The sequence below is a fragment of the Geotrypetes seraphini genome, chromosome 10, assembly GCF_902459505.1.
Source record: "Geotrypetes seraphini chromosome 10, aGeoSer1.1, whole genome shotgun sequence".
Lineage (NCBI taxonomy): Eukaryota > Metazoa > Chordata > Amphibia > Gymnophiona > Dermophiidae > Geotrypetes > Geotrypetes seraphini.
In genome coordinates, this window is record NC_047093.1 from 100491710 (window position 1) to 100516306 (window position 24597).

The window sequence follows — 24597 nt, forward strand, 5'->3', positions numbered from 1 at the left end:
GGGTGCAGTAACAAAGGAAAAGGGGGGAAAGCTGAAAATGGAGATAGTGACACAAAGAAGAGAAAGAGTAAGCAGGACCTACTGAATAAGGATAGAGATACAGAGGGGACATGAAGAGGAGGTGAAATAGAGACATAGAAGTAATGCTGAAAAAGTGGGGGGGGGGGGGAGATAAAGACATTGAAAGGGCAAATGGTGAACATGGCGTAAAGATAAGGACAGAGACAAATGAAGATTCTGAAAAAGTGGTGAGATAGGGATATAGGTGAGATGGACACAAAGAAGGGTGATGCTGGAAAATAAGTGGAATGGTAATTCTGACAGACACAGAAGGGAAATGCTGGATCAATGAGAGATGGGGCTCAGGCTGGATGGAATGAGGAGAAATGCCTTGTTGGCCTGGAACTTCCTCTCCTATGTCAGAATTGACGTCAGGGAGCGGAATGCTGGTCAGCGCAACACTTCTGCAGGGAAAGCTTGGGACGGCGGTGGCTTGGGGGCTGTTCCCCGATTGCGGAGGCAGCAAATCGAGTGGCTTGGGGGAGGGCACGGAGACAGAAAGAAGGGGGAACAGGGAGACAGAAAGAAAAAGTTGGGGGAGAGAATGAGGTCTGGAGGAGAAGAAACATACAGGAGGCTGAAAGAAAGGAAGAAAGATTGGATGCACAGTCAGAAGAAGAAAGTGCAACCAGAGACTCATGAAATCACCAAATAGCAAAGGTAGGAAAAATGATTTTATTTTCAATTTAGTGATCCTGTATATAGCATTAAGATAAGAAACAATATATGCAGTGTTAGATTTGTTTTATAATGGTTTTGCGGCTCCAAGTTTTTTTTTCTTTTCGAAAACGGGTCCAAGTGGCTCTTTATGTCTTAAAGGTTGCAGACCCCTGCCCTAGACCCACTTATCTACCACCCCAATAGTCCTTATGGTTGCAGGAGCCACTTATATGCCAGTACAAAAGGATTTTGGGGATGTATAGGGAGTGCACATGTTTCAATATCAATGCAGTGGCTTATGGGCATGGGCCCTCCTCTCCGTGGGTCCCTAACCCACCCCAAGATGACTTAAGCCACCTCTGTGGCTTTCCTATGCCAGGCTGCCAGGTGATGATGGTCTGGAGGCTGAATTTTAAAGGCGTGATTACAATTTTTATGGGGTTGGGAGGGGTCAGTGATCACTGGGGTAGTGTGTGGGGGTCTGTAGTTTGTGGTCTGCAGTGCTTATCCAGTGACTTTAGTTTTAAATGGTCTAAGCCACAACGTCCAAGTTCCGTCTATGCTGTGCTGTATAACTTTCGGTTATACATGCAGTACGACTAAGTCTAAGCCTGCCCATGTCCCTCCCAAATCCTGCCCTCGACACTTCTCCTGAAATGCCCCATTTAGCTATGGTCGTTCAGCGGCACTGTGAAAGCCTAGGTTGTTTTTAAATACGTCCAAAACCCGGTTTCGGCACTTGGACGTTTTTGACTGATGATCGTCCAAGTGCCAACTTAGGCTGTTATTTGGACGTTTTCCTCTTTTGATTATGAGCCCCTTAGAATTTATGATTAGCATTTTATCAAATTTTAATAAACCTGAAACTTGATTTAATTTGGTCGGACCCTTGACTTTGAGAGAGACTAATTTAAGTGCAATGTAATTTTTAATTTATAAGTCAAATATAAGTAAAATGGATTTATGAGAAATTTAAATACAAATAGAGAGCTGTAGTGTTGTATAAAGATTATATCATATATAATATTTAGAAATAAATTCCATGAGATACAAATATAGGTAACAGTGCAAAGCATGCATTATATGAATGAATGAATGAACTGAATAATGGATTACTGTGAACAGCAAAATAACAATAGAGAATTCACAACAACTGTTTGAACATTAGATATGTTACTTAACGTCTCTAAAGCATTAGATTAAGTTCTGAAAGATTAAGCATTAAGATTAAGTGCAAAATAACAGAATAGTAGATAATAAAATTCCATGCTTAGCTCTTACCAGAACACATGAGTAAAGATCACATTTTAAAACCAAAAAGTCAGTGGCAAATTGACAGTTCAAACATCTTCAATTGATGTAGGGTACTTTTCTTTGATGAAATTACAAGTGCCTCTGTAAAATCTTTTGTATGGTTTTGGTAAATTTTTCTCATATGAGCAGGATAAAAGATGCCGAAGCGTGCACCCATTTTCTTGAGTTGAAGGTGGAAGGATAAAAGCTGTTTTTGTTTTTGAGCTTTGAACATCTTAAGATCTGGCATAAATAAAATTGAATTACAGAAAGTCATTCGCCTGGCACTGCAGGAGCTTGGAAGCTCACTACAGGACAAAGTGGTACAAGTTCTCTCACACGATACAATGGCAGTAGCCTATTTCAATTGACAGGGAGGCACCAAGAGTGTTCTATGTTTGGAGGCCCAAATATTTCAGTGGGTGGAAATCCATCTGTTGGCTCTCTCGGTGGCACATGTAGCAGGAGTGGACAATGTGCAATCAGATTATCTCAGCTGGCAGATTCTAGATCCCAGAGAGTGGGCTTTATCTGAGGAGGCATTTGACAGCATTGTGAGTCGGGGGGGGGGGGGGGCAATGTTCGATCTGATGACATCAGCAGCCAACAAGAAAATGGCTCAGTTCTTCAGTCAAAGATATAAGCCAACAAGTGCTGGTTTGGACTCCCTGGTGCAGCCATGGTCACAGGCAGTTCTGTATGTGTTCTCTCCATGGTCCATGATAGGCGGAGTCCTGTATAGGATAATGTCATACCAGGGACCGGTAGTTCTTGTCATGCTGGACTGGCTGAGGTATTTGTGGTATGCAGCTCTGGTCCATCTTAAGACGGTCCAGGATCTCAGACTACTCTATCATCCAGGGTTACTCTCATAGGGCCCAATTGTCCTGGAGGATCCAGAACACTTTGGACTTACAGCATGGCTCCTGAGCATACCGCTTTAGCATGCAAAGGCTATTCAGAAGTGGTTATTGCCACTCTCTTAAGGTCCAAGAAGCAGACAACACTGGCTGCATATGCAAAGGCCTGGAAGTGCTTCCAGGGCTGGTGTGCTCAGGAGAGTGAGGACCTGGATCTTCAGTATTTTCAACAGGCTTATCTGTCCCACCCTAGATTTTGGGGATTGCTTTGATACATCCCACAGGTTCAATGTTCCTATTGCACTAGAAGGGAAGATTAGGTACTTACCTTGATAATCTTTTTTCTAGTAGATAGGAACATCAGCTATTCATTAGCATGCTTGCTATCTCAGATATGTCAATAGTACCAGTTGTCTTGTTTCTTTCCTCTGCCTTACAAGGTCAAGGACAGAGGAGACCACTTCTATTATGAATCAATAATGGGGTTGTAGCCTGGTATGTGGCTTGTTTGTTCCACTTCATTATATGGTTCATATAATGTTAAATGTATCATGAGCAGAACAGACTTGTTTCTTGAAGACTGTCCCCCATATTCCTCCCTGTTATGTTTCTTCTCTAGGGCTGACCATCTACTTTAATATAAACTGAGGAATTATAGGACAGCCCAGAGAGAAGGAAGGCAGAACAGAAAAATGTAAATGAGTCTCTTTACACCAGATCAGGGATATACAACCCACATGTTCAAGACTGATGTTCCAATCTGCTTGAAAGAAGATTATCAAGGTAAGTACCTAATCTTCCTATGTGCTCACCCCTGTAGGTCCTGTTAAAAAATTACCCTCGTAAGGTCAATGGACAGGACCTGCTGCAACTTCCACTTTTCATCCCCAACACATCTAGAATGGCCATATATTGGAAGCCTTAAATGTGTCCCTCCTAAATTAATGAGTCAGAAATCAACTACCACAATCAACAATGTTTTAGATGCCAGCTGTGGAAATTAAAAATAATTTGGTTGGGGGGGGGGGGTACTGTGGAGCGTGAACAAGATGGCAGCTTAGATTCTCAACTTCCACAACTTCTACCAAATTAAGTCTCTTATCTTGCATAATTTTCAAAACTTTATTGGTGCATAACTATTGGTGAAGCTAATAATATTATGGCTTCCAACGAGAGTGGAAAATGCTATAAACTGGAGCCAAACTCCAACAAAATAAACACCGAGAACTCAGTCACAGAACAAAACATTAAAACTTTACAATGGCAAATGAAATGGGTGCATATTCTCGAACATGGGTTTGAAGATGCAAAGAACCATTCAAGAAGAAACAACTTAAGAATCTTTGGATTACCTGAGGGTAGAGAAGAAAACAACATCATCTTTTTTAGAATCCTTTATTCCTTTACTTCTGAACATCGCATTTGCCAAAGATTTCAAAATAGAGAGATCTCTAGCCATGAGACAATCAAGTGACAAATTCCCACAATATTAAAAATTCTGTGCTGTCAACAACTACTTGAAATCAAGCAAAAAGCTAGAAGTTCAGTTCAAATTAAATTGACCACTTCCTCTGTGAGGAGGACCAAGGTCCCTGTAGCAGATGCCTCTCGCAATGTGCTCCCCAACCATATTGGCTGGCATCCATTGTCAGAATCACCCAATGGGGAGATGCGAAGCAGCAATCCCTTGGATAGCAACTGGCTCCAGCCACCAGTTCAGACTGCAATGCGCTTCTGTTGTCCAAGTTAGGGATGTCCGCAATGTAACTGTTTATGGAGACCAATAGGATAAGTGTGCATCAAGCAGAGGGTATAAATGTGCTGAGGGGACCATATCTATAGTTGCCACTATTGACCCCAGTACCTGCAAGTAATGCCAAGTTATCTGTACTGAAACTACCTTATCTGACACATGGGATTCTCTCTATGGGCTTCTGAGCAACCCATGCAGGAGCGCGATTTGGTGCTGCTGCTTGGTGCTGAGCTGCTTCGATACTGGCTCCCGTGAATTCTCACGAGATTTTCAGTGTTTCCAACTAACTTAAATATATTCTCGATCTTGTTTGCAAAGTATAAAGCTAGGTGTAGTGGAAATCTATGTTTGAGGCAGTCACCGATGAGCAGTGTGTCAGTTTGTCAGAATTTTGAACATCTATCACAATCATATCTGAGCAGTATTTGCGTTTGTGTTGTTTTATTTTCTGGGACTTCCTTTGGGCTGAGTCTAAGGAAGTCCCTGATTGGCTCAGGCGCCTCAGGCCCCTCCCAAGGGGGGAAGACCCTGAGGTGCCTCAGCCAATCAAGGCCTAAGGCCCCCTCCCCCTGCATCAGATGATGCGCTGGGGCGTGGCTTAGGGCTACTATTGCGCAGCGGCCAGCGGGGGTGCAGGAGCAGGAGAACTTCACGCTTCTTCCTGCTCCCGAAGATTGAAGCCTAGGAGCAAGAGGAACCAGGCTCCCCCTCCTGCTCCCGAAGAGGAGCCTTGCCCTAAGGAGCAGGAGGGACCGGGCACCCCTCCTGCTCCCAATAATTTATAAGGTATGCGGGGCGGGTGGGCCGGGCCCGACCTAGGGTAGGCCGGTCGTGGGTGATGCAGTGGGGACGGTTGGGGTTGATTTGGGGGGTGTCGGGCCGGGGTGTTGGACTACTGCAGACTCTCCTGCCTGCCCTGATCTACCCTGATCTCTCTTGCCTAATCGCACCAACTCTCCTGCTCTCTGCCACCATTCCCCGCAGTGCAAGCCCGCTTTAAAACCACAGGCTTGCACTATGGGAAACGGCAGCAGAGAGCAGGAGAGTCCGGCGAGCAGGTAATAGAGATCGAGGCAGAGCAGGGCAGGCAGGAGAGATCGGGGCTGAGCCCTGACAGCAGTGACAGAAGGCTGCTCCTCCTGTCACTACTGTCAGGGTGTGCGCATGAGCGGGGATCGCTCTCTAGTGATCCTAGGCTTGGGTAGGGGTGTGTGTTAACGATCATCCCCATTTGCATGCAGGTCTTTAGTGAATTTGACGGCCTGCATGCAAACGGAAACGGATTGCACACAGTGTGGAGGGTTAGTGAATCTAGCCCTTAGTTTACTAACTTTGAATCTTTCACATAGAATGCCTGCAGATAGGAAATTCACGGAGTTCACAGTGTCTTACCTTTCCTGCAGTATCTTATCACTAGTTAATTAGTCTCCAGCTGAGCTGAGAGAGAGAGAGAAAAAAAAACCCCTGGGCTTAGCAGAACCTACCTAGTTGAAATGTTACGCAGTTCAAGGCATAAGTCCATGTAATTGAATTCTTCAGAGTCTAGCTCTGGGAAGTCCCAACAATTCCGGATAAAAAACAAGCATAGTCCAACACTTTCAGGCAAAAAGGTAAGCATCAAAAAATAGAAAAAGAACCACTCACAACCTTTCTCAGCTTGTGTCCATTGCTTCCAGTCTCCCTTCAGGAATAAACGACACACCAATGTCCATGGGTTAAGAGCATAAGAACATAAGCAGTGCCTCCGCCGGGTCAGACCATAGGTCCATCCTGCCCGGCAGTCCGCTCCCGCGGCGGCCCAAACAGGTCACGACCTGTCTGAATCACCAGAAGAGGCTCCCTTGCCACCTTGGTTTCTCATTGAAGTCCTATCTTCCCATCGAAGTCCTAACCCTCCGGTCTTGCACATGCACGACCTGGTTGGGTTTCTATACTTATTACCTGGTTAGCTTTCTATACTTGTGTTACATCCCAGCTCCTCCCTCAGTATCCCACGATCCCTTTATCCCTCAGGAATCCGTCCAATCCCTGTTTGAATCCCTGTACTGTACTCTGCCTGATCACTTCCTCCAGTAGCGCATTCCAAGTGTCCACGACCCTTTGGGTGAAAAAAAACTTCCTTGCATTTGTTTTGAACCTATCTCCCTTCAGTTTCTCCGAATGCCCCCTCGTACTTGTTGTCCCCTTCAGTCTGAAGAATCTGTCCCTATCCACCCTCTCTATGCCCCTCATGATCTTGAAGGTCTCTATCATATCTCCCCTGAGCCTCCTTTTTTCCAGAGAGAAGAGCCCCAGCCTATCCAACCTCTCGGCGTATGGGCAGTGTTCCAGCCCTTTTACCAGTTTCGTTGCTCTCCTTTGGACTCTCTCAAGTACCGCCATGTCCTTCTTGAGGTGCGGCGACCAATACTGAACGCAGTATTCCAGATGTGGACGCACCATCGCTCGATACAATGGCATGATGACTTCCCGCCTCCTGGTTGTTATGCCCCTCTTTATGATGCCCAGCATCCTGTTGGCTTTTTTCGAGGCTGCTGCGCACTGTGCAGATGGCTTCAGTGATGCATCCACCAGCACACCCAAGTCTCTCTCAAGTCTGCTGTCTCCCAACAATGCCCCCCCCCCAATTTGTAGTTGAACAATGGGTTCTTTTTCCCTATATGCATGACCTTGCATTTTTCCACATTAAAGCGCATTTGCCATTTGTTAGAAACATAGAAACATAGAAAATAGACGGCAGATAAGGGCCACGGCCCATCCAGTCTGCCCACCCTAATGTCCCTCCCCTACCTTTGCCCTGTGAATAGATCCCATATGTCTATCCCATTTGGCCTTAAAATCAGGCACGCTGCTGGCCTCAATCACCTGTAGTGGAAGACTATTCCAACGATCAACCACCCTTTCAGTGAAAAAGAATTTCCTGGTGTCACCTCGTAGTTTCCCGCCCCTGATTTTCCATGGATGCCCTCTTGTTGTCGTGGGGCCCCTGAAAAAGAAGATATCTTCCTCCGTCTCGATGCGGCCCGTAAGATACTTGAACGTCTCGATCATGTCCCCCCTCTCCCTGCGTTCCTCGAGCAAGTAAAGCTGCAATTTGTCAAGCCTTTCCTCGTATGGGAGATCCTTGAGTCCCGAGACCATCCGGGTGGCCATTCTCTGCACGGACTCCAGCCTCAGTACATCCTTTCGATAATGCGGCCTCCAGAATTGCACACAGTATTCCAGGTGGGGCCTCACCATGGATCTATACAATGGCATAATGACTTCCGCCTTACGGCTGACAAAACCCCTTCGTATGCAACCCATGATTTGTCTTGCCTTGGATGAAGCTTGCTCCACTTGATTGGCAGACTTCATGTCCCCACTGACGATTACCCCCAAGTCTCGTTCTGCTATCGTTTTTGCTAGGATCTCGCCATTAAGGGTATAGGACTTGCATGGATTTTGGCTGCCCAGGTGCATAACTTTGCATTTTTTGGCATTGAAGTTGAGTTGCCAGGTCCTAGACCAGCGCTCCAGTAGGAGTAGGTCGTGCATCATGTTGTCGGGCATTGAATCTTCGTCCGTTGTGCATTTGCCCACTACATTACTTAGTTTGGCGTCATCGGCGAATAATGTTATCTTACCTCGAAGCCCTTCTGCCAGGTCCCTTATAAAGATGTTGAATAGGATCGGGCCCAAGACTGAGCCCTGTGGCACTCCACTGATCACCTCTGTCATTTCGGAGGGGGTGCCGTTTACCACTACCCTTTGAAGCCTACCTCCGAGCCAGTTCCCAACCCATTTCATCAATGTGTCACCTAATCCTATAGAACTCATCTTGCTCAGCAACCTGCGGTGTGGTACGCTATCGAATGCTTTGCTAAAGTCCAGGTACACGATGTCCAGGGACTCCCCAATATCTAGCTTCCCCGTCACCCAGTCAAAGAAGCTGATCAGGTTGGATTGGCATGATCTCCCCTTAGTAAATCCATGTTGACAGGGATCCCGTAGATTCTCCTCATCCAGGATCTTATCCAATTGGCGTTTGATTAGAGTTTCCATTAGTTTGCTCACTATCGATGTTAGACTCACTGGTCTGTAGTTTGCTGTCTCCAGCTTTGAGCCTTTCTTGTGGAGTGGAATGACGTTAGCCGTCCTCCAGTCTAACGGGATGGTGCCTGTACTAAGGGAGAGGTTGAAGAGCTCAGACAGTGGCTCTGCCAAGACATCACTCAGCTCCCTAAGCACCCTGGGGTGTAAGTTGTCAGGCCCCATTGCTTTGTTAACCTTAAGCCTTGACAGCTCATTATAGACACTGCTGGGCGTAAACTCAAAGTTTCTAAACAGGTCAACTGAGCCAACCCTTGTCTGTAGCTGAGGGCCAAGTCCCGCGCTTCTCGAGTGAATACTGAGCAGAAGTATTCATTTAATAGTTGGGCTTTTTCCGAATCCTTTTCCACATAGTATCCTAGTGGATTCCTGAGACGTACTATCCCGCCTGAGTTTTTATTTCTGTCACTGATATACCTGAAGAAGGATTTATCTCCCTTCTGGATGTTCTTTGCTAGAGACTCTTCCATGTGGAATTTAGCCTCCCTGACTGCTGTTTTGACGGCTTTTGACTTGGTCAGGTAGTCTGCTCTAGAGTCCTGTTTCCCCGATTGTTTGTAAGAGATGAATGCTTTTTTCTTCTCCTTGATGAGGTCCGAGATCTCCTCAGTAAACCACTGCGGCTTGTTGATCCTTCGCCTTTTACTTACTGATTTAACATAGCAGTTTGTTGCTTCCTGTATGGTGGCTTTCAGAGACGACCACATTCCTTCCACACTATTGGTTTCTGCTTGGCTTTGTAGCGCCTGGTGAACAAAGGAACCCATGTCTTGGAAGTTTGTGTCCTTGAATTTGAGGACCCTGGTCAGTGTGGTAGATTTAGTAAAACCTTTCCTAAGATTGAACCATACCATGTTGTGGTCACTGGAGGCCAATGTCTCGCCCACCGAGACCTCTGTGACACTTTTTCCATTGGTAAGTAGTAGGTCCAGTATTGCCTGATCCCTTGTTGGGACTAATACCAGTTGCTTGAGACCAGCTCCTTTCATAGAGTTTAAGAGCCTCCTGCTGCTGCCGGAAGCAGAGGTAAGTGTATCCCAATCCACATCAGGCATGTTGAAGTCTCCTAGCAATACTGTGTTCCCACGCAAGGTGATATTTTCTATATCTCCGATTATTTCCATATCCAGGTCATCCTGTTGTCTTGGGAGTCTATAGATTACGTCAAGATACAAGCATTTGTCCTTCCCTCTGGCCAAATTAACCCAAAGGGATTCCCCAGCGTACTGGACATCTGACCTTAATGTCATCTTTAGTGTATAGTGCTACACCTCCTCCCATTCTGCCCTCCCTGTCCCGACGAAGCAAGTTGTAACCCGGTATGATCATGTCCCACCCGTGGGAGTCTGTGAGCCAGGTCTCAGTTATCGCGACCACATCTAGGTCGGCATTCCTTATTTCTGTTTCCAATTCCAGGATTTTGTTTCCTAAACTGTGTGCGTTGACGTACATAGCCCTCCATGTTGTGTTTGTGTTACGTCTTAATGGGGATATTCCTGCTTGAGCTACTTGAACACCTTTAGCATTATTTGCATTATTTGTGCTCTCCATAGACCCAGAACTACAATGTGCACTCCCCATATACCCAGAATTACAATGTGTACTTCCCCTAGACCCGGAATTACAATGTGACCCATAAATATGATGTGAACAACCCCCCGACTCGAAAGTGTGTGTACTTGCCCCTGACCCAGAATTTCGGTGACCTCTTACCTTAGCCTCAAAAAAGTTTTGGCAATTTAGTTCACCTGGTATGTTGTTTGTGCATGTACCCTCCCTCGACTTACCTAGTTTAAAGCCCTGTGGAGTAGGCGGGCTAGACGATGTCCAAGGACATTCTTCCCTCTTCTGGTCAGGTGTAGCCCGTTGTGTCCCTGTAGCCTTTGCAAAGCTTCTCCATGGTGCAGAAACCCAAAGTTCATCTCCTTGCACCATCCTCGCAGCCAGTCGTTTGCCCTCTGTATTCGATCCTCTCTGGCTCTGCCCTTGCCCCTCACTGGAAGAATCGAGGAGAAGACCACCTGCGCATCCATCCTCCTCAGCTTCTCCCCCAGGGCCTTGAAGTCTTCAGGTATGCTGTCCGGGGTGCTTCTGGCGGTGTCGTTGGTTCCGATGTGAATTAGAACCATGGGGTAGTGGTCTCGGGGCTTGATGAGTCTGTCAAGGCAAGCGGTTACATCCCGGATCCTGGCCCCAGGCAAACAGCAGACCTCTCTTGATTGTAGGTCTGGTCTGCAGATTGGTCCCTCGGTGCCCCTCAGCAGCGAATCTCCGATGACCACCACTCTGCGCTTCTTAGGGGTGGGCCGTACTGCTGGTTCCGGAGCTGGAACCTTCTGCTGAACAACTTCCTCCTCATTCTCGGGACCTTCCTGTAGCAGCTGATATCTGTTCCTCAGGGCGATTTGTGGTGTTGGTGTAGAGCTGTCCTGTATGAGAGAAAAAGAGACAGAGTTAGGTCCTCTGCGTTTTCCTGTGGAAGAAGTCACCAGCTGCCAGGAGTCAGCGTCTCCAGCCACTTCTTGCATTCCGGCGGACTGTCTCAAGGTAGCCATTTTGGATGCTTTGGGTGTTCCCAGGGTGGTCTTGACAGGTTCCTGTTCAGCGATCTGAGACAGCTCCTGAATGACTCCATCGATGAAGGTCTCGTCGTCTCGGATGCTCCTTAAGCGCTGAACCTCCTCTCTCAGGCTCCTCAGCTCCATCAAAAGGCTTTCGTCCAGTAGATCCATTCCTTCTGTCTGCGTTGAGACTGTAGACATCTTTGAGGGGATGGCCTCGGTCTGTACAGAGATCTCTGCCCTCCGTCCAGGTTCCCCTTTCATCTGTACTTGGTCCATAGCCATCCCCTGGGTACTCTCGGTGCCTGTTTTGATTGAAGTCTTGCTGTTCCTAGTCCTGCCTGCCATTTACAAAGGTTTATTATTATTTATTTATCCCCTTTTTTTTTTTTTTTTTTTTTAATATTTGTCAAGGTTGGGGCTGTTAGGTGTTGGTCAGTAAGTGTTCAGGGAGGGATAGAGGTAGTTAGTTAGTTATTTAACAGTTAGTTAATTGTCAGTTAAGGATGTCTGTTTGTTAGTGTGCTGGAGAGGTCTGCCTATTAAAGTGGTTTGGGAATAGAGTGATTGGTGAGGTCTGCCTGTTTAGTGAGGAAGGTTCTAGAAGCTTGTTGGTTAGATAGAAGTTGTAGGTTTGGGAGTTAAAAGACTTGATAGAAAGTTAAAGAGAGCTTGTTGGTTAGATAGAAGTTGTAAGTTTGGAAGTTAAAAGACTTGGTAGAAGTTAAAGAAAGACAATTGATTAGTTAGCTAGTTTTATAATTTGGGAGACTGGCTATTAGTTGATAGCCCTTTCTTGATGCCCTTCTTGAGGCCCTTCGCAAAGGCGCTCTCGCTAAGGCGAGCGCCTTTGCTGCTCGCCTTCGCCGCGCGCCTTTTATGGGGGCGATCGGCTGTGACGTCGGGGGGTGGGCGGAGCTACCACCCGCCTCTTCCCCTCTCTGTGTCCCGTCTGCCTCTCTGTGCTGCGTACTCCGATGGCAGTGCTGCTCTATCTGCTGACTTTCACTGCCTCTCCTTCCCTCCTCCTCCGACTCTCCTGTGCACTTCTCTGCTCCCTTTTACTCCTCCTCCGACTCCCCTGTGCACTTCTCCGCTCCTCTCAATGCTTGTGCTAGCAGTCCTCCCGCCCTCACCGCTGTACCAGCCCTCTCCAATCCAGCAATTGGACACAAGCACTCTCTCCACTCACCCGATCCGATCCTCTCTCTGCCCACCACGTGCTTGCACCAAGAGCCCCTCTGGCTGGCCCAGTCTTCCAGCTTGTCCAGGTCCCTTTGCAGGTCCTCACACTCCTCCCAGCCTTCTAGCTGCCTCTCAGCTGTAGTATAAGGCACATCTGAAATGTCCACCATTTCCCAATCTTTCTCCAGCTCATCAGAGTTCTTCTGGGGAGGCAAGCACTGCTTCCTCTGAGACTCTCCTTACAGCCCCCTATGGCTCTCACTTACCTGACTTTAACTGGCTCCAAGCCATACCTCCCCAACCTGGAGAGGGGGAAGGGAGAAAGCTCCCTCTGCAGCTGTGACTCTTCTAGTATCAGCTTCCTGCTAGTTCTTTGCCTTCCTGGGACATGTCTTTTGGCTTCTAAAGTTTTGGCTGGACTGCTAACAGGCTTGGCATAGTGTGTTACACCTTGTCTGTGTTCTAACTGGCAGTCTCTCTCTAGTTCATCCTCACTAGTGCAAGGGAGGTCAGTGCTACTATAATTAGCAGAGTTAACCTGGTCAGCTATCCTGCACAGGGGTTTACAATTCCTTTTACTAAATCCTTGGACAAAGCTTATATGAGAGCTAGGTACATTAAAGTATTTTATGATCTACATGTATACAGTATATGCAACATTATCCATTCTCTGCCCAAACCCCACTGCTGTACATGCCCACCAGCAGACTATGTGTCATGGCGCATATATTTATGTACTCAATCAAATAGCAATGGAACAAGTCTATTTTCATCCAAAGATCAACTGTATGTATATCACAAGAAGATGTAACCATACTGAACTCTCAGATACCTGCTTGGTGAATCATCAAAGATTTCTTAAACCAAAGTTGCAAGTATAGTTATCAATCATTGAGAACAGTAGGAAACTTTTAAGTGCTCTAAAGTGCTTCAAAGAATAAACTTTAACTATTCAATAAATAGGGTAGAATTCAAACAACACACTTATTTATCTTAGTTATGTTGATGATTTTCACTGTAGTGATAAGATAAACCCTACGGGGACCCGTTTCACCATGTATGGCTTCTTCAGGGGTCAAAACTTCTGTGACTAAGCTCGGTTAATGAGACAAAATAGCGCTATATATTTATGTAGCCAGAATTTTATAAAGGGATCATTTACACGCATATGTGACTATGCACTCAGGAAAACAACTTTATAACATTTCTTCCTATGTGTCTTCAGTTCCTAAATCTTTATGTCTTGTTTTTCCACAGGGTTCTGTGACTCTGCAGATCAGTTTCATATTCTCAATGGTAAGTCAGTGTGTGCCTGCTGTGATAAGTCAATGTCTGGGATAACTCACTGACCTGACTGGGCAGACTTACCTTTCTTTAAAACCCCTAACAGGTGTCTCCAGTGAAATTATGGTTAGTCATTACAGGGTAATCTATAGCTGGGCCCCTCTGCTTAGGTGCCCTAAGGACATGTGGTAGGAGCCTATTCTATAATGGAATGTGGGGCTCCTAGGTTCCACCGTGATTGAGAGCATGGAATCTTGCTACTGTTTGGGATTCTGACAGGTACTTGTGACTTGAATTGGCCACTGTTCAAAGAAAGATATTAGGCTAAATGGACCATCAGTCTATCCCGCTATGGTTATTCTTATGTTATAGAATACTAATATAACCCAGTATCAACATGCCTAAATGCAGCAAGGACCTACTTAAAGAATATTGTAACTTACTTAAGTTACAATATTCTTTAAGTTACGTATATAGGCGGAAGTCACCTATGTCACACCCATGTCCTGCCTCTTTGTATGCCCCTTTGCAAATATATACTATGTAAGTTAAACAGATTTTTGCAGAATAGTACTTAGGCACCCATCTAGCACTTAGCAGGTATGTGCACATATTTGTGTAAGGGCTGTTATTCTAAACACACATAGGACCAGATTCTATAAACACATATAGGGCCAGATTCTATAAATGCTGCCTAAACATGCTTACATTGTAGGTGCCGCTTGGAGCAGTTGTCGATCAACCATTAGGCGTCCTTTATAGAATCCCTCCTAGTGGCACCTAGGCATCACTAGGCATCTTAGAGGTAGGTGCTGGTATATCAGGCCACGTTTTACTTGGACTAATTTACCAACGCTTAACTCAGATGCTTAATGATAACTAAGTCAACCACACCTATTCTCTGCCCCTACCCATGCCTACTTTTCAGATAAGCATCAGAGGGTGCCTTGGCTTAGATGTATCCTAAGAGTTCCATGCCAAACTCTTAATTGGTGATTTAATTTTAATTTTTTTTTTGATTGGCTGAAAAATAGCACAGTCAATTACCATGACAATTTAAAAAGTTGTGCACAGATTCCAAAGTTAGGTATCGCTAGGCGACTGTGATGGAATATATGTCCCATCACATTTAAGAGTACTTTCCTGAGGGAGGGCTACACCGGATACCCCTCATCAGAGTTCCCATGGGAAATAGGTAACCAGGGTTAAATAGGAAATAGCTGGGTTCAACTAGTTCCTACTTGGGTGATTCTAGTCATAGAGAAAAACTAGGTGGGTGGTGTTAGGAACCGGCTACCCCTATTTTCCCCGGAGCATTATGTTGCCCAGTAGTAAAGATTGAATGACCTTGCCATTGGACATGAATAACTAATTTGCATCCTAATTTGCATAAGACAATGAATTGCAGAGAAAAGGGGTGATTTATAAAGAAAGACTCCTAAAGCCTTAAACTTGACTCCTGATAGGGAGAGAAGCTTTGGCTTGGACCCCCTCAATCCTCAGGGAACATTTTGAGGGGGGGGGTCAAGAGGGACCTCACCCTGAACTGAAAGGGGAGGTTGTTTAATGGACTCCAGCAGAAAGGAGCAAAGTTTGAGTTCTTGGAAAAAAGAACTCCAGGGTGATTCTTGAGAGGAGGAATGCTGGCTTTGGCCTAACTCTCAGTAAGCCTGAAACCTTCTTGGAGCATCTGAACTCCAGCTAGCTAGGATACTCGGCCTATATTCTCCAAACTAGTGGCGGAGAAAATAAAGGTAAAAGAGTTGGCATTGCTGAAATATTAAAAAACCCCAAGAAGAGGAATACAGAAAGGACTACAGGGTGAAACTGAAAGAAGCTAAGAGAGATACATCTGGTGAAAGTGCAGGCAGAAGATCAAATGGCTAAAAATGCAAAAAAGGGGAGACAACATTTTTTTTTCAGATATATTAGTGAAAGGAGGAAGATGAAAAATGGAATTGCTAAACTAAAAGATGATGGGAGAGTGATGAGGAAAAAGCAAACGTGCTAAACAAATACTTCTCTTCTGTATTCACGGAAGAAAATCATGGAGAAGGACTGAAATTGTCTGGCAAAGTTACAAAAGAAAATGGAGTAGATTCTGCGCCATTCATGGAGGAAAGTGTTTATGAACAACTTGAAAAAACAAAGGTGGATAAAGCGATGGGACCAGACAGGATCCATCCCAGGATACTGAGGGAGGTCAGAGAGGTTCTGGTGGGTCCTATTAAAGATTTGTTCAACAAATCTCTGGAGGCAAGAGTGGTTCCTAGGGATTGGAGGAGAGTGGATGTGTTCCCTATTCACAAAAGTGGTCACAGATATGAAGCGAGAAACTACAGGCCGGTAAGCCTCACTTCGGTTGTTGTAAAAATAATGATAGTGTTGCTGAAAGAAAGGATAGTGAACTTCCTAGAATCAAATGGGTTACAGGATCCGAGGCAACATGGCTTTAGAAAAGGTAAATCATGCCAAATGAACCTGATTGAATTTTTTGATTGGGTGCCCTGAGAACTGGATCGAGGACATATGCTAGATGTAATCTAATTAGATTTCAGCAAAGCCTTTGACAGGGTTCCTCATAGGAGGCTCTTGAACAAACTTGAAGGGCTGAAGTTAGGACCAAAGTGGTGAACTGGATTAGAAACTGGCTGTCGGACAGACTCCAGAGGATGGTGTTTAATGGAAGTCACTTGGAGGAAGGAAAGGTGAGTAGTGGAGTCCCTCAGGGTTCAGTGCTGGGGCCGATCCTGTTCAATATGTTTGTGAGTGAAATTGCTGAAGGATTAGAAGGAAAAATTTGCCTTTTTGCAGATGATACCAAGATTTGTACCAGAGTAGACACCGAGGAGAGAGTGGAAAACATGAAAAAGGATCTGCAAAAGTTAGAGGAATGGTCTATCTGGCAACTAAAATTCAATGCAAAGAAATGCAGAGTAATGCATTTGGGGATTAATAATCGGAAGGAATGTATATGCTGGGAGGTGAGAGGCTGATATGCACGGATGGGGAGAGGGACCTTAAGGTGATAGTATCCGAAGATCTTAAGGTGGAAAAACAATGCGACAAGGTGGTGGCTGCTGCCAGAAGGATGCTGGACTGTATAAAGAGAAGCGTAGCCAGTAGAAGAAAGAAGGTGTTGATGCCCCTGTACAGGTCATTGGTGAGGCCCCACTTGGAGTAATGTGTTCAGTTTTGGAGACTGTATCTGGTGAAGGACATAAAAAGACTTGAAGCAGTCCAGAGGAGGTCAACAAAAATGATAGGAAGTTTGCACCAAAAGACGAATGAGGAGAGACTGGATATGTATACTTTAGAGGAAAGGAGGGACAGGGGGATATGATTCAGACGTTCAAATATTTGAAAGGTATTAATGTAGAACAAAATCTTTTCCAGAGAAAGGAAAATGGTAAAACCAGAGGACAAAATTTGAGGTTGAGGGGTGGTAGACTCGAGAGCAATGTAAGGAAAGTCTTCTTTATGGAGAGGGTGGTGGATGCCTGGAATACACTCCCAAGAGAGAGAGTGGAGAGGAAAATGGTGACAGAGTTCAAAAAAGCGTGGGATGAACACAGAGGAACTAGAATCAGAAAGGATAGTAAATATTGAAGAACTAAGGCCAGTACTGGGCAGACTTGCATGGTCTGTGTCTGTATATTGCCTTATGGATGAGGATAGGTGGGCAGGGCTTCAATGACTCGAAGGGTGTAGATAGGCTGGAGTGAGCTTTGATGGAGAGTAGTTGGAACCCAAGCACAGTACTGGGGAGAGCTTTGGATTCTTGCCCAGAAATAGCTAAGAAGAAAAAAAAAATTTAAATTGAATCAGGTTGGGCAGACTGGATGGATCATTCGGGTTTTTATATGCCGTCATCTACTATGTTATTATGTTACATCCTCGGTAGGCGATGTACAGACCCTCAACCTATACCCAGGTAGGTGGTGTACAGACACTCGGCCTATACCCGGTAGGTGGTGTACGGACATTCAGCCAATACCTTCAGGTAGGCAGGGCCAGGGGCATGACAGCAACCTTGAGTAGGATGCTTAGCAGCGTCTAATGTAGGTGTCCTATACAGAATATGGTCCATAATACTCATACAAATGTGGGCACCTAGATTATAGAGTTGTCTTTTATACTTCAATTATTTCATTTATTTATTTGTTTGATTTATATACTGCTTTCCCATATCAAGTTTGATCAAAGTGGTAAACAATAAAAGTCAACATCTACAAATATAAAAACATAAAATCACATTAAAATAAAACAAATACACCACAAATTATTGGTGGAATGTGGATATTGCAGGAAGGATTTGTGGTAATAAGATTGTTACATTGTAATGCTATTGGATAGAAGTGGAAGGTTTAGAAGTTATGGGAAGAGAGAGATGGTTATGTCCCTGTTACCAGTTCATTCTGTAAAATGATCACTGATGCATTGTTGTATGGAGTGGAACAATACTTTGAGAATGATGTTCACATTTAACAAAAGTATCAGCTATTCAGGAGTAAGTAGGGGGGTGGGTTGAATAGTTTGTAGAGGCGTACCAAAGACATTATCAAAATTTGTACATCGCCTAGAATGTTGAATAGGCGATTAATCAAACTATATAATAAACTTGGAAACCAAGAACCAGGCTCCAGATTTCATAGGGCTCATTTTGTTCTTGTTTAATGATAGTATTGTCAGTAGATCACTCTTGGCTCATTGTCATTTGTAAGAAGTTGATTTTGATTCTCAATAAAAATCATTCAAACATAAAACAGCCTACTAATGGCTATGGATAACCTCCACCCTACCATTATGAACTCACTTTGGGAAACAAAAAGGTGTTTAATTGAATTGTGTCCCCATGAAGAGCTCCCACATAAAAAGTAAGAAGTACTAGATGTGGTTAAAGACAACAGGTGTGGAAAAGTTTCTGAGAGGGAGCACCAGGAAATTAATCTCTCCATTGGGATCTGTTGGCTGTTTCCAAGTGATCCAGACTGGCCACTGCCAGACCCAATGCTGCACTTCTGTTCTCAACTTTATGATCTAGAAATTGGACTGCAAAATCTTCAGGCTCAATCCTTCATTTAATGGAGGGGAGTTAGTATATATGTGATATGGTTGCAAATATGTTTAAAGAGTTGTGCAATAATAATTTAGGGGATAATTCCATAAAATAAGGAATAACATTTATGCATCTATTAAATGTATAAATGTATAATGGCATATATATATGTATATGTGCATATATACATGTAAATGGCAAACAGTGCAAAAAAGCACTATTCTATAAATATGCACATAACTTGATGTTAATTTTATAGTGGTATGCCAATTTCTAGGTGCCTATTCTGTCAAGACTAGTAAAAAATACTGGTGGGTGATCTGATGTTACAGTGGGTGATCAATTGGCATCCAGTGATCACCGCATGGTGTAGTTTAATATGAAGACAGGTATAGAGAGGGCTCATTCAAAATTAAACTTTAGAAACTTTAGAAAAACTAACATTATTCAGATGGCGATTACTTCAAGGAATTGTGGTCTGGATAAGCAAAACTGAAAGGAGCTATGTAGAAACTGATAAAGATAAGGCTGAATTGCTTAACAAAGATTTCTGTTCTGTGTTCATAGCTGAAGTGTCGAGAGCGGGACCACAGAAAACAAAAGCAAATAGAGATGGAGATGTTGTAGACCCTGATAGATTTTCAGAGGATTGTGTTTGTGAGTAGCTAGCTAAACTAAAGGTGGACAAAACGATGGGGCCGGATGGTGTACATCCAAGGGTACTGAAGGAACTTAGGGAACTTCTGGCAGCTCTGCTGGCTGACATTATCAATGCTTCTCTAGAGTTGGGAGTGGTACCAGAGGACTGGAGAAGAGTGGATGTGGTCCCTCTCCACAAAAGTAGAAGTAAGGAAGATGTAGGGAACTACAGGCTGCTAAGTCTGACTTAAACTAAACTAAACTTTAAGCTTATATACCGCATCTTCTCTATAAATATAGAGCTCGACACGGTTTACAAAAGTTAAAAGGGAGGTACAGTGGGAGTTGGTGGTAGGGGGAAGCAGAAATTTACATTTTTGAAAATAGCCAAGTTTTCAGGTGTCTACGGAATAGTTGGAAAGAGCCCAGGTTACACATCTGGGCAGGGAAATTATTCCAGAGCTCTGTAGTTTTGAAGTGAAGAGATTTAACCTAGTTTTCCAATGTAGGTAACGCCTTTTAGTGAGGGGAAAGATAATTTGAGCTTTTGTTTATGCAGTGTGAAGGGCAGCCTCTTATGCAGCAAAATTGCCACACCCCGTTGCCTCCAACTGAAAGTGGTGGAGTAGACTTCCCCAACCCAGTTCCTCTACAATTTAGCATGTTCAATTTGAGTGAGATGTATCTTCTACAAATATGCAACATCTGCACCCAGCTTCCTCAGACTGGTCAGTATCCAAGATCTCTTAATAGGAGACTTAATATCATCCACATTAAAAGTAAGTAGCTTCAAGTCAGCCATACTAATGGTAGAGTGGAGAAAAACTCTCAGAGTGCAGGGGAGAGAAAATCCACCCAACTGTATATGCAGGATGCAGAGAGACCAATCTAATACTATCAATAATACCCCTCTGTGCCCTCTGTGTTACTTTTAATACTCTAAGGTAGAGACCAGTGGTATGTGTTCTTTATCTATACCAGGGGTGCCCAATAGATCGATCGCGATCGACCGGTATATTGCCAGGGCAAAGTGAGTCAATCAGACTCACTTTGCCATGGCGATCTACCATGCTGATCAGCCTTCCTCTCCCCAACGTCAATTCTGCCGTCGGAGAGGAAGTTTGGGCCAGCCAATTGCTGCCTGGCTGGGCGGAACTTCCTCTCCAACGGCAGAATTGACGTTGGGGAGAGGAATGCTGGTCGGCCCGCAGGGAAGCAAAGAGAGCTTGGTGCGGCGTTGGTGGCAGATTTGGGGCCTGTTCCCCGATGGTGGTAGCAGTGGCTTGGTGGAGGGTAGGGAGAAAGAAAGAAGGGAAACAGAAAAAAAGAAAGGGGGCATGAAGAGAGAAAAAAAAAAGAAAGGGAGGCAGGGAGAAAGAAAGGGCAGGGAGAGAGGAAGAAAAAGTTGGGGGAGGGAATGAGGTCTGGAGGAGAGGAAGCATAAAGGCTGAAAGAAGGGAAGAAAGATTGGATGCACAATCAGAAGAAGAAAGTGCAACCAGAGACTCATGAAATCACCAAACAAGGTAGGAAAAATTATTTTATTATCAATTTAGTGATCAAACTGTGTCTGAATTTATATCTGCTGTCTATATTTGCACTATGGCCCTCCTTTTACTAAACCACAATAACGGTTTTTAGCGCAGGGAGCCTATGAGTGTTGAGAGAAGCGCGGGGCATTCAGTGCAGCTCCCTGCGCTAAAAACTGCTATTGTGGTTTAGTAAAAAGGGAGGGGGGCATATTTGTCTATTTTTGTATGGTTGTTACTGAGGTGACAATGCATAGAGTCATCTGCCTTGACCTCTTTGAAAAAAACCCGGAATAGGAATGATAATTAACATTTTCTCAGCATACAGTGTGCTTTATGTTTTTTTTAAATTTTATTGTTGGTAGATCATTTTGATTTGGTCATTTTAAAAGTAGCTCGCAAGCCCAAAAAGTGTGGGCACCCCTGGTCTACACTTATCTCTGACAAATCAATTCTTATTCTATATTCTACAAGAGGAGTGGCCTCAGATCCCTGTGTGCTGTCAGCTAGTTAACTATACAGCCGCACTAGAAAGGGAAGCAACTTCATCGGCCACTCCTGCCTGCTGACAGCGCATGGGGATCTGAGGCCACTCCCCTTGTAGAATATAGAATAAGAATTGATTTGTCAGAGATAAGTGTAGACAAAGAACACATATCACCTTAGAGTATTAAAAGTAACACAGAGGGGTATTATTGATAATGAGAGAAAATCCACCCCCAGCGTCAGTCATCTGCAAATCAGCCATGATCATCAGGCATCCAGAACCCAAGCCAAGCAATGTGGTAGCCATGCAGCTCAAGCGAAGCCTCCCAACTGAGCTCCGCAGCTGCCAATGTATGTGTGCCCCCCATACCCACCCCTCCCCCTCAAGCATCCCCCATACATACACATACCACCATGCACACCACACAAACCCCAAACCCTCTCCCCCAAAAGCATGCTTACCCCTTTAGCATACAATCTCATAATCATTACCCCAGCCTACCCGGAGAGGAACCCCCCACACCTAAAGACCCTCAAATCTGCATCCCCACAATAACAGAACCACTAAAGTAATGCAGAACAACTAGTCCTGTCCTTAGGATATCCCAACAGGTAGAGTGTCCCCTAGCGCTGACAGAAATCCCTCAGGTCTCTGGAGTCCACATCACAGGCTGCAGGAAAGAGCCTAGAGTTCCGAGACCCATTTCACCGAGGTCACAGCTACCAGGAAAACCATTTTGAGCGTCAAGTCCATCAGAGATGTCTCCTTCAGTGGCTCATAAAGAGCCTGACTGAGACCTCACAAAACCACATTAAGATCCCACAAAAGGAAAGGCAGTTTCACCAGAGGCCTGATACATAGTGCACCCTTCAGAAATCTGGCTATGTCTGGATGAGATGCCAATGTAGATCTGTGGTCTTGAGCTCTGAAACAAGAGAGACCTGCCGTTTGGACCCAAAGGGAAGCCACAGTAACCTCATGTCAAGGCCAGTTTGGAGGAAAGCCAACACCACAGAATTCAGAGCCAAAAATGGCTCCACCTTTTCCTGGGCACACCATTGTTGGAAAGTCTCCCACGCTTTAGCCTAGACTGAGACCATAGTCAACTTCTTAGATTTAAGGAGAGTGGTAATGACCACTTCTGAGTACCCTTTTGCGTGCTAACACTTCATTTTCAATAGCCATGCTGAAAGAGCAAAGCGATCCAGATCCTCTATGACCACTGGACCCTGGGAACATAGGTCCAGATGCACTGGTAGCCTGAGACTATGGCCCATCCGAAGATGCACTAGATCTGTGCACCATAATCTGTGCGGTCAGTCTGGAGCCAACAGAATGACCCTTCTCCGATGACTTGAAATCCTTAATAAGATTTGGCCTAACATGGGCCACAGAGGAAACACATATAACAACAAGCTCTGTGGCCATGGCTAGACCACAGCATCTAGACCCTTGCTTCCGGGCTCAGATCTTCAACTGAAGAACCTGTTCACTTATTGTTTGCTGTTGCCCGGCCAACTCCAGCAACGAACAATGGCTTGGAAGACTGATGCTGACAGCATCCACTTGGCAAGACCCAGGGTCTGTCTGCTGAGAAAGTCTGCCTAGACATTGTCCACTCACACTATGTGATCCACTGAGATTGCCTGAAGATTATGTTCTGCCCAGTTGAAGAGCAAGCAGGCATAGATGGGCACTCTGGGTGCCCCCCTGGCCCACCGCTGTAGCATAGTCTTCTGCAGTATCAGTAAAGCTAACCGAATGACTCTGAGTTCCAACCTGTTGATCGACCTCTTTTACTGGCTGGCTAACCGCCGCCCCTAAATTGGCCGATGATTGCAGGGAGCTCCCCAGCCGAAGAAATTGGCATCCATCATTACAGCTAACCAGTGTCACACAACTATCCCCTGCTCTGGCCTGCAGGCGGTTTAGCTGTGTTATATTCTGACCTGTCGGTGTGGCTTCCCCAGGAAAGAGGAAGGCTTTTCAGGTAAAACAGACCGAGACTTCTGCCTAGTCTGCTCAGGCCACACTGAGATACGTATGCCAATAAAGGGAGACACAATTCAGATATGGTCAAAATCTCACTCTCAGGCTTTATTTAATAGGGGGTCTGAACACCGTCAGCCACCCTCAAGACATGCATAAGTCAGGCAAAAAGTAAAAATAAAATATATCATACAGTTGTCAGAATGGTTTAAAGTCCAAGTATGGCATACAAATGCATTCCCCTGGACTTTCTCTGCTTTAAAGATAGTCTTCTTCACCAGGGTTCACATAAACACCAATGCCATGAAAACAAGCTTCAAACAATGCAAGCAAAACTGCATAAACAAAATAGGCAAATACAGTAGTAAACTTTGGAAATAAAGTCCCAAGCTTCCCAGCTAACTTGGCTGGGTAAAGTGTCCAGTTTCCAGCTCAGACTCTGTTCAGAGCTCTGCCGTACAATAGAGCTTATTAGTATCAGCTGAGCTTTTCAACTGACAGAGCACAGCAGGGTGTTAGATAAGCTTTTAGTTTTACAGAGGCTTTATCACAGTGGCTTCACATGATCAAAGATACAGCTTCTTTAGCAAACAAAACCTCTGAGCTGTCTCGGTGCAAAAACGGAAAGGTTTTCCTTCTCTCCCTAATCAAGGCCAGCTGGTCTCAGGTTACAGAGAGCCAGCACACAAATGCAGCTTAGAAAGACAGTTTCCTGACTTCACTTCACCTCATGGACTAATCTCCATTCCCTCTGGGTTATAGTCAGCTTCTAGACACAATTCAGTAGTGTCCATTGCCTAAGCTTTCTCAGCAGTTGGGCTCAGGCTTGGGAAGTCCTCTGCCATATCCACGTCCTCACTGCAGTAGGGCTGAGGAGGGAAACTTCTCTCCTCACTTTCCTGCTTTCTCTGCTGCTCCTGCCTTGCTGTTTGTCTGTCCTCTGTGTTTCCGTTCCTGCCTCCCTCTCTGTGATTCAGGGCTCTTCTTTTCATGTGTCATAGCCCCACCCCTCTCTCCTAGGAGCAGGGGGGTTGGTCTGGAAATCCCTAAGGTCATAATTCAGGTTTCTCCTAGGCTGATAATGTGAATATCTTGCAGGACTAGGTCTCCACTTCTCAGTAAAAGTCCTAACAGGCTTTCTGGTGT

General features: G+C 45.0%; 1 protein-coding gene across 1 annotated transcript in view; it reads left to right on the plus strand.

Moving 5' to 3' along the window:
* The window catches only part of C8G (complement C8 gamma chain), a 74666-nt gene that overhangs the window by 44137 nt on the left and 5932 nt on the right, over nt 1-24597 (plus strand). The window contains exon 6 of the mRNA XM_033960204.1: nt 13722-13760. Within this exon, the coding sequence (XP_033816095.1) occupies nt 13722-13760 (39 nt within the window). The remainder of the gene's footprint in view (nt 1-13721; nt 13761-24597) is intronic.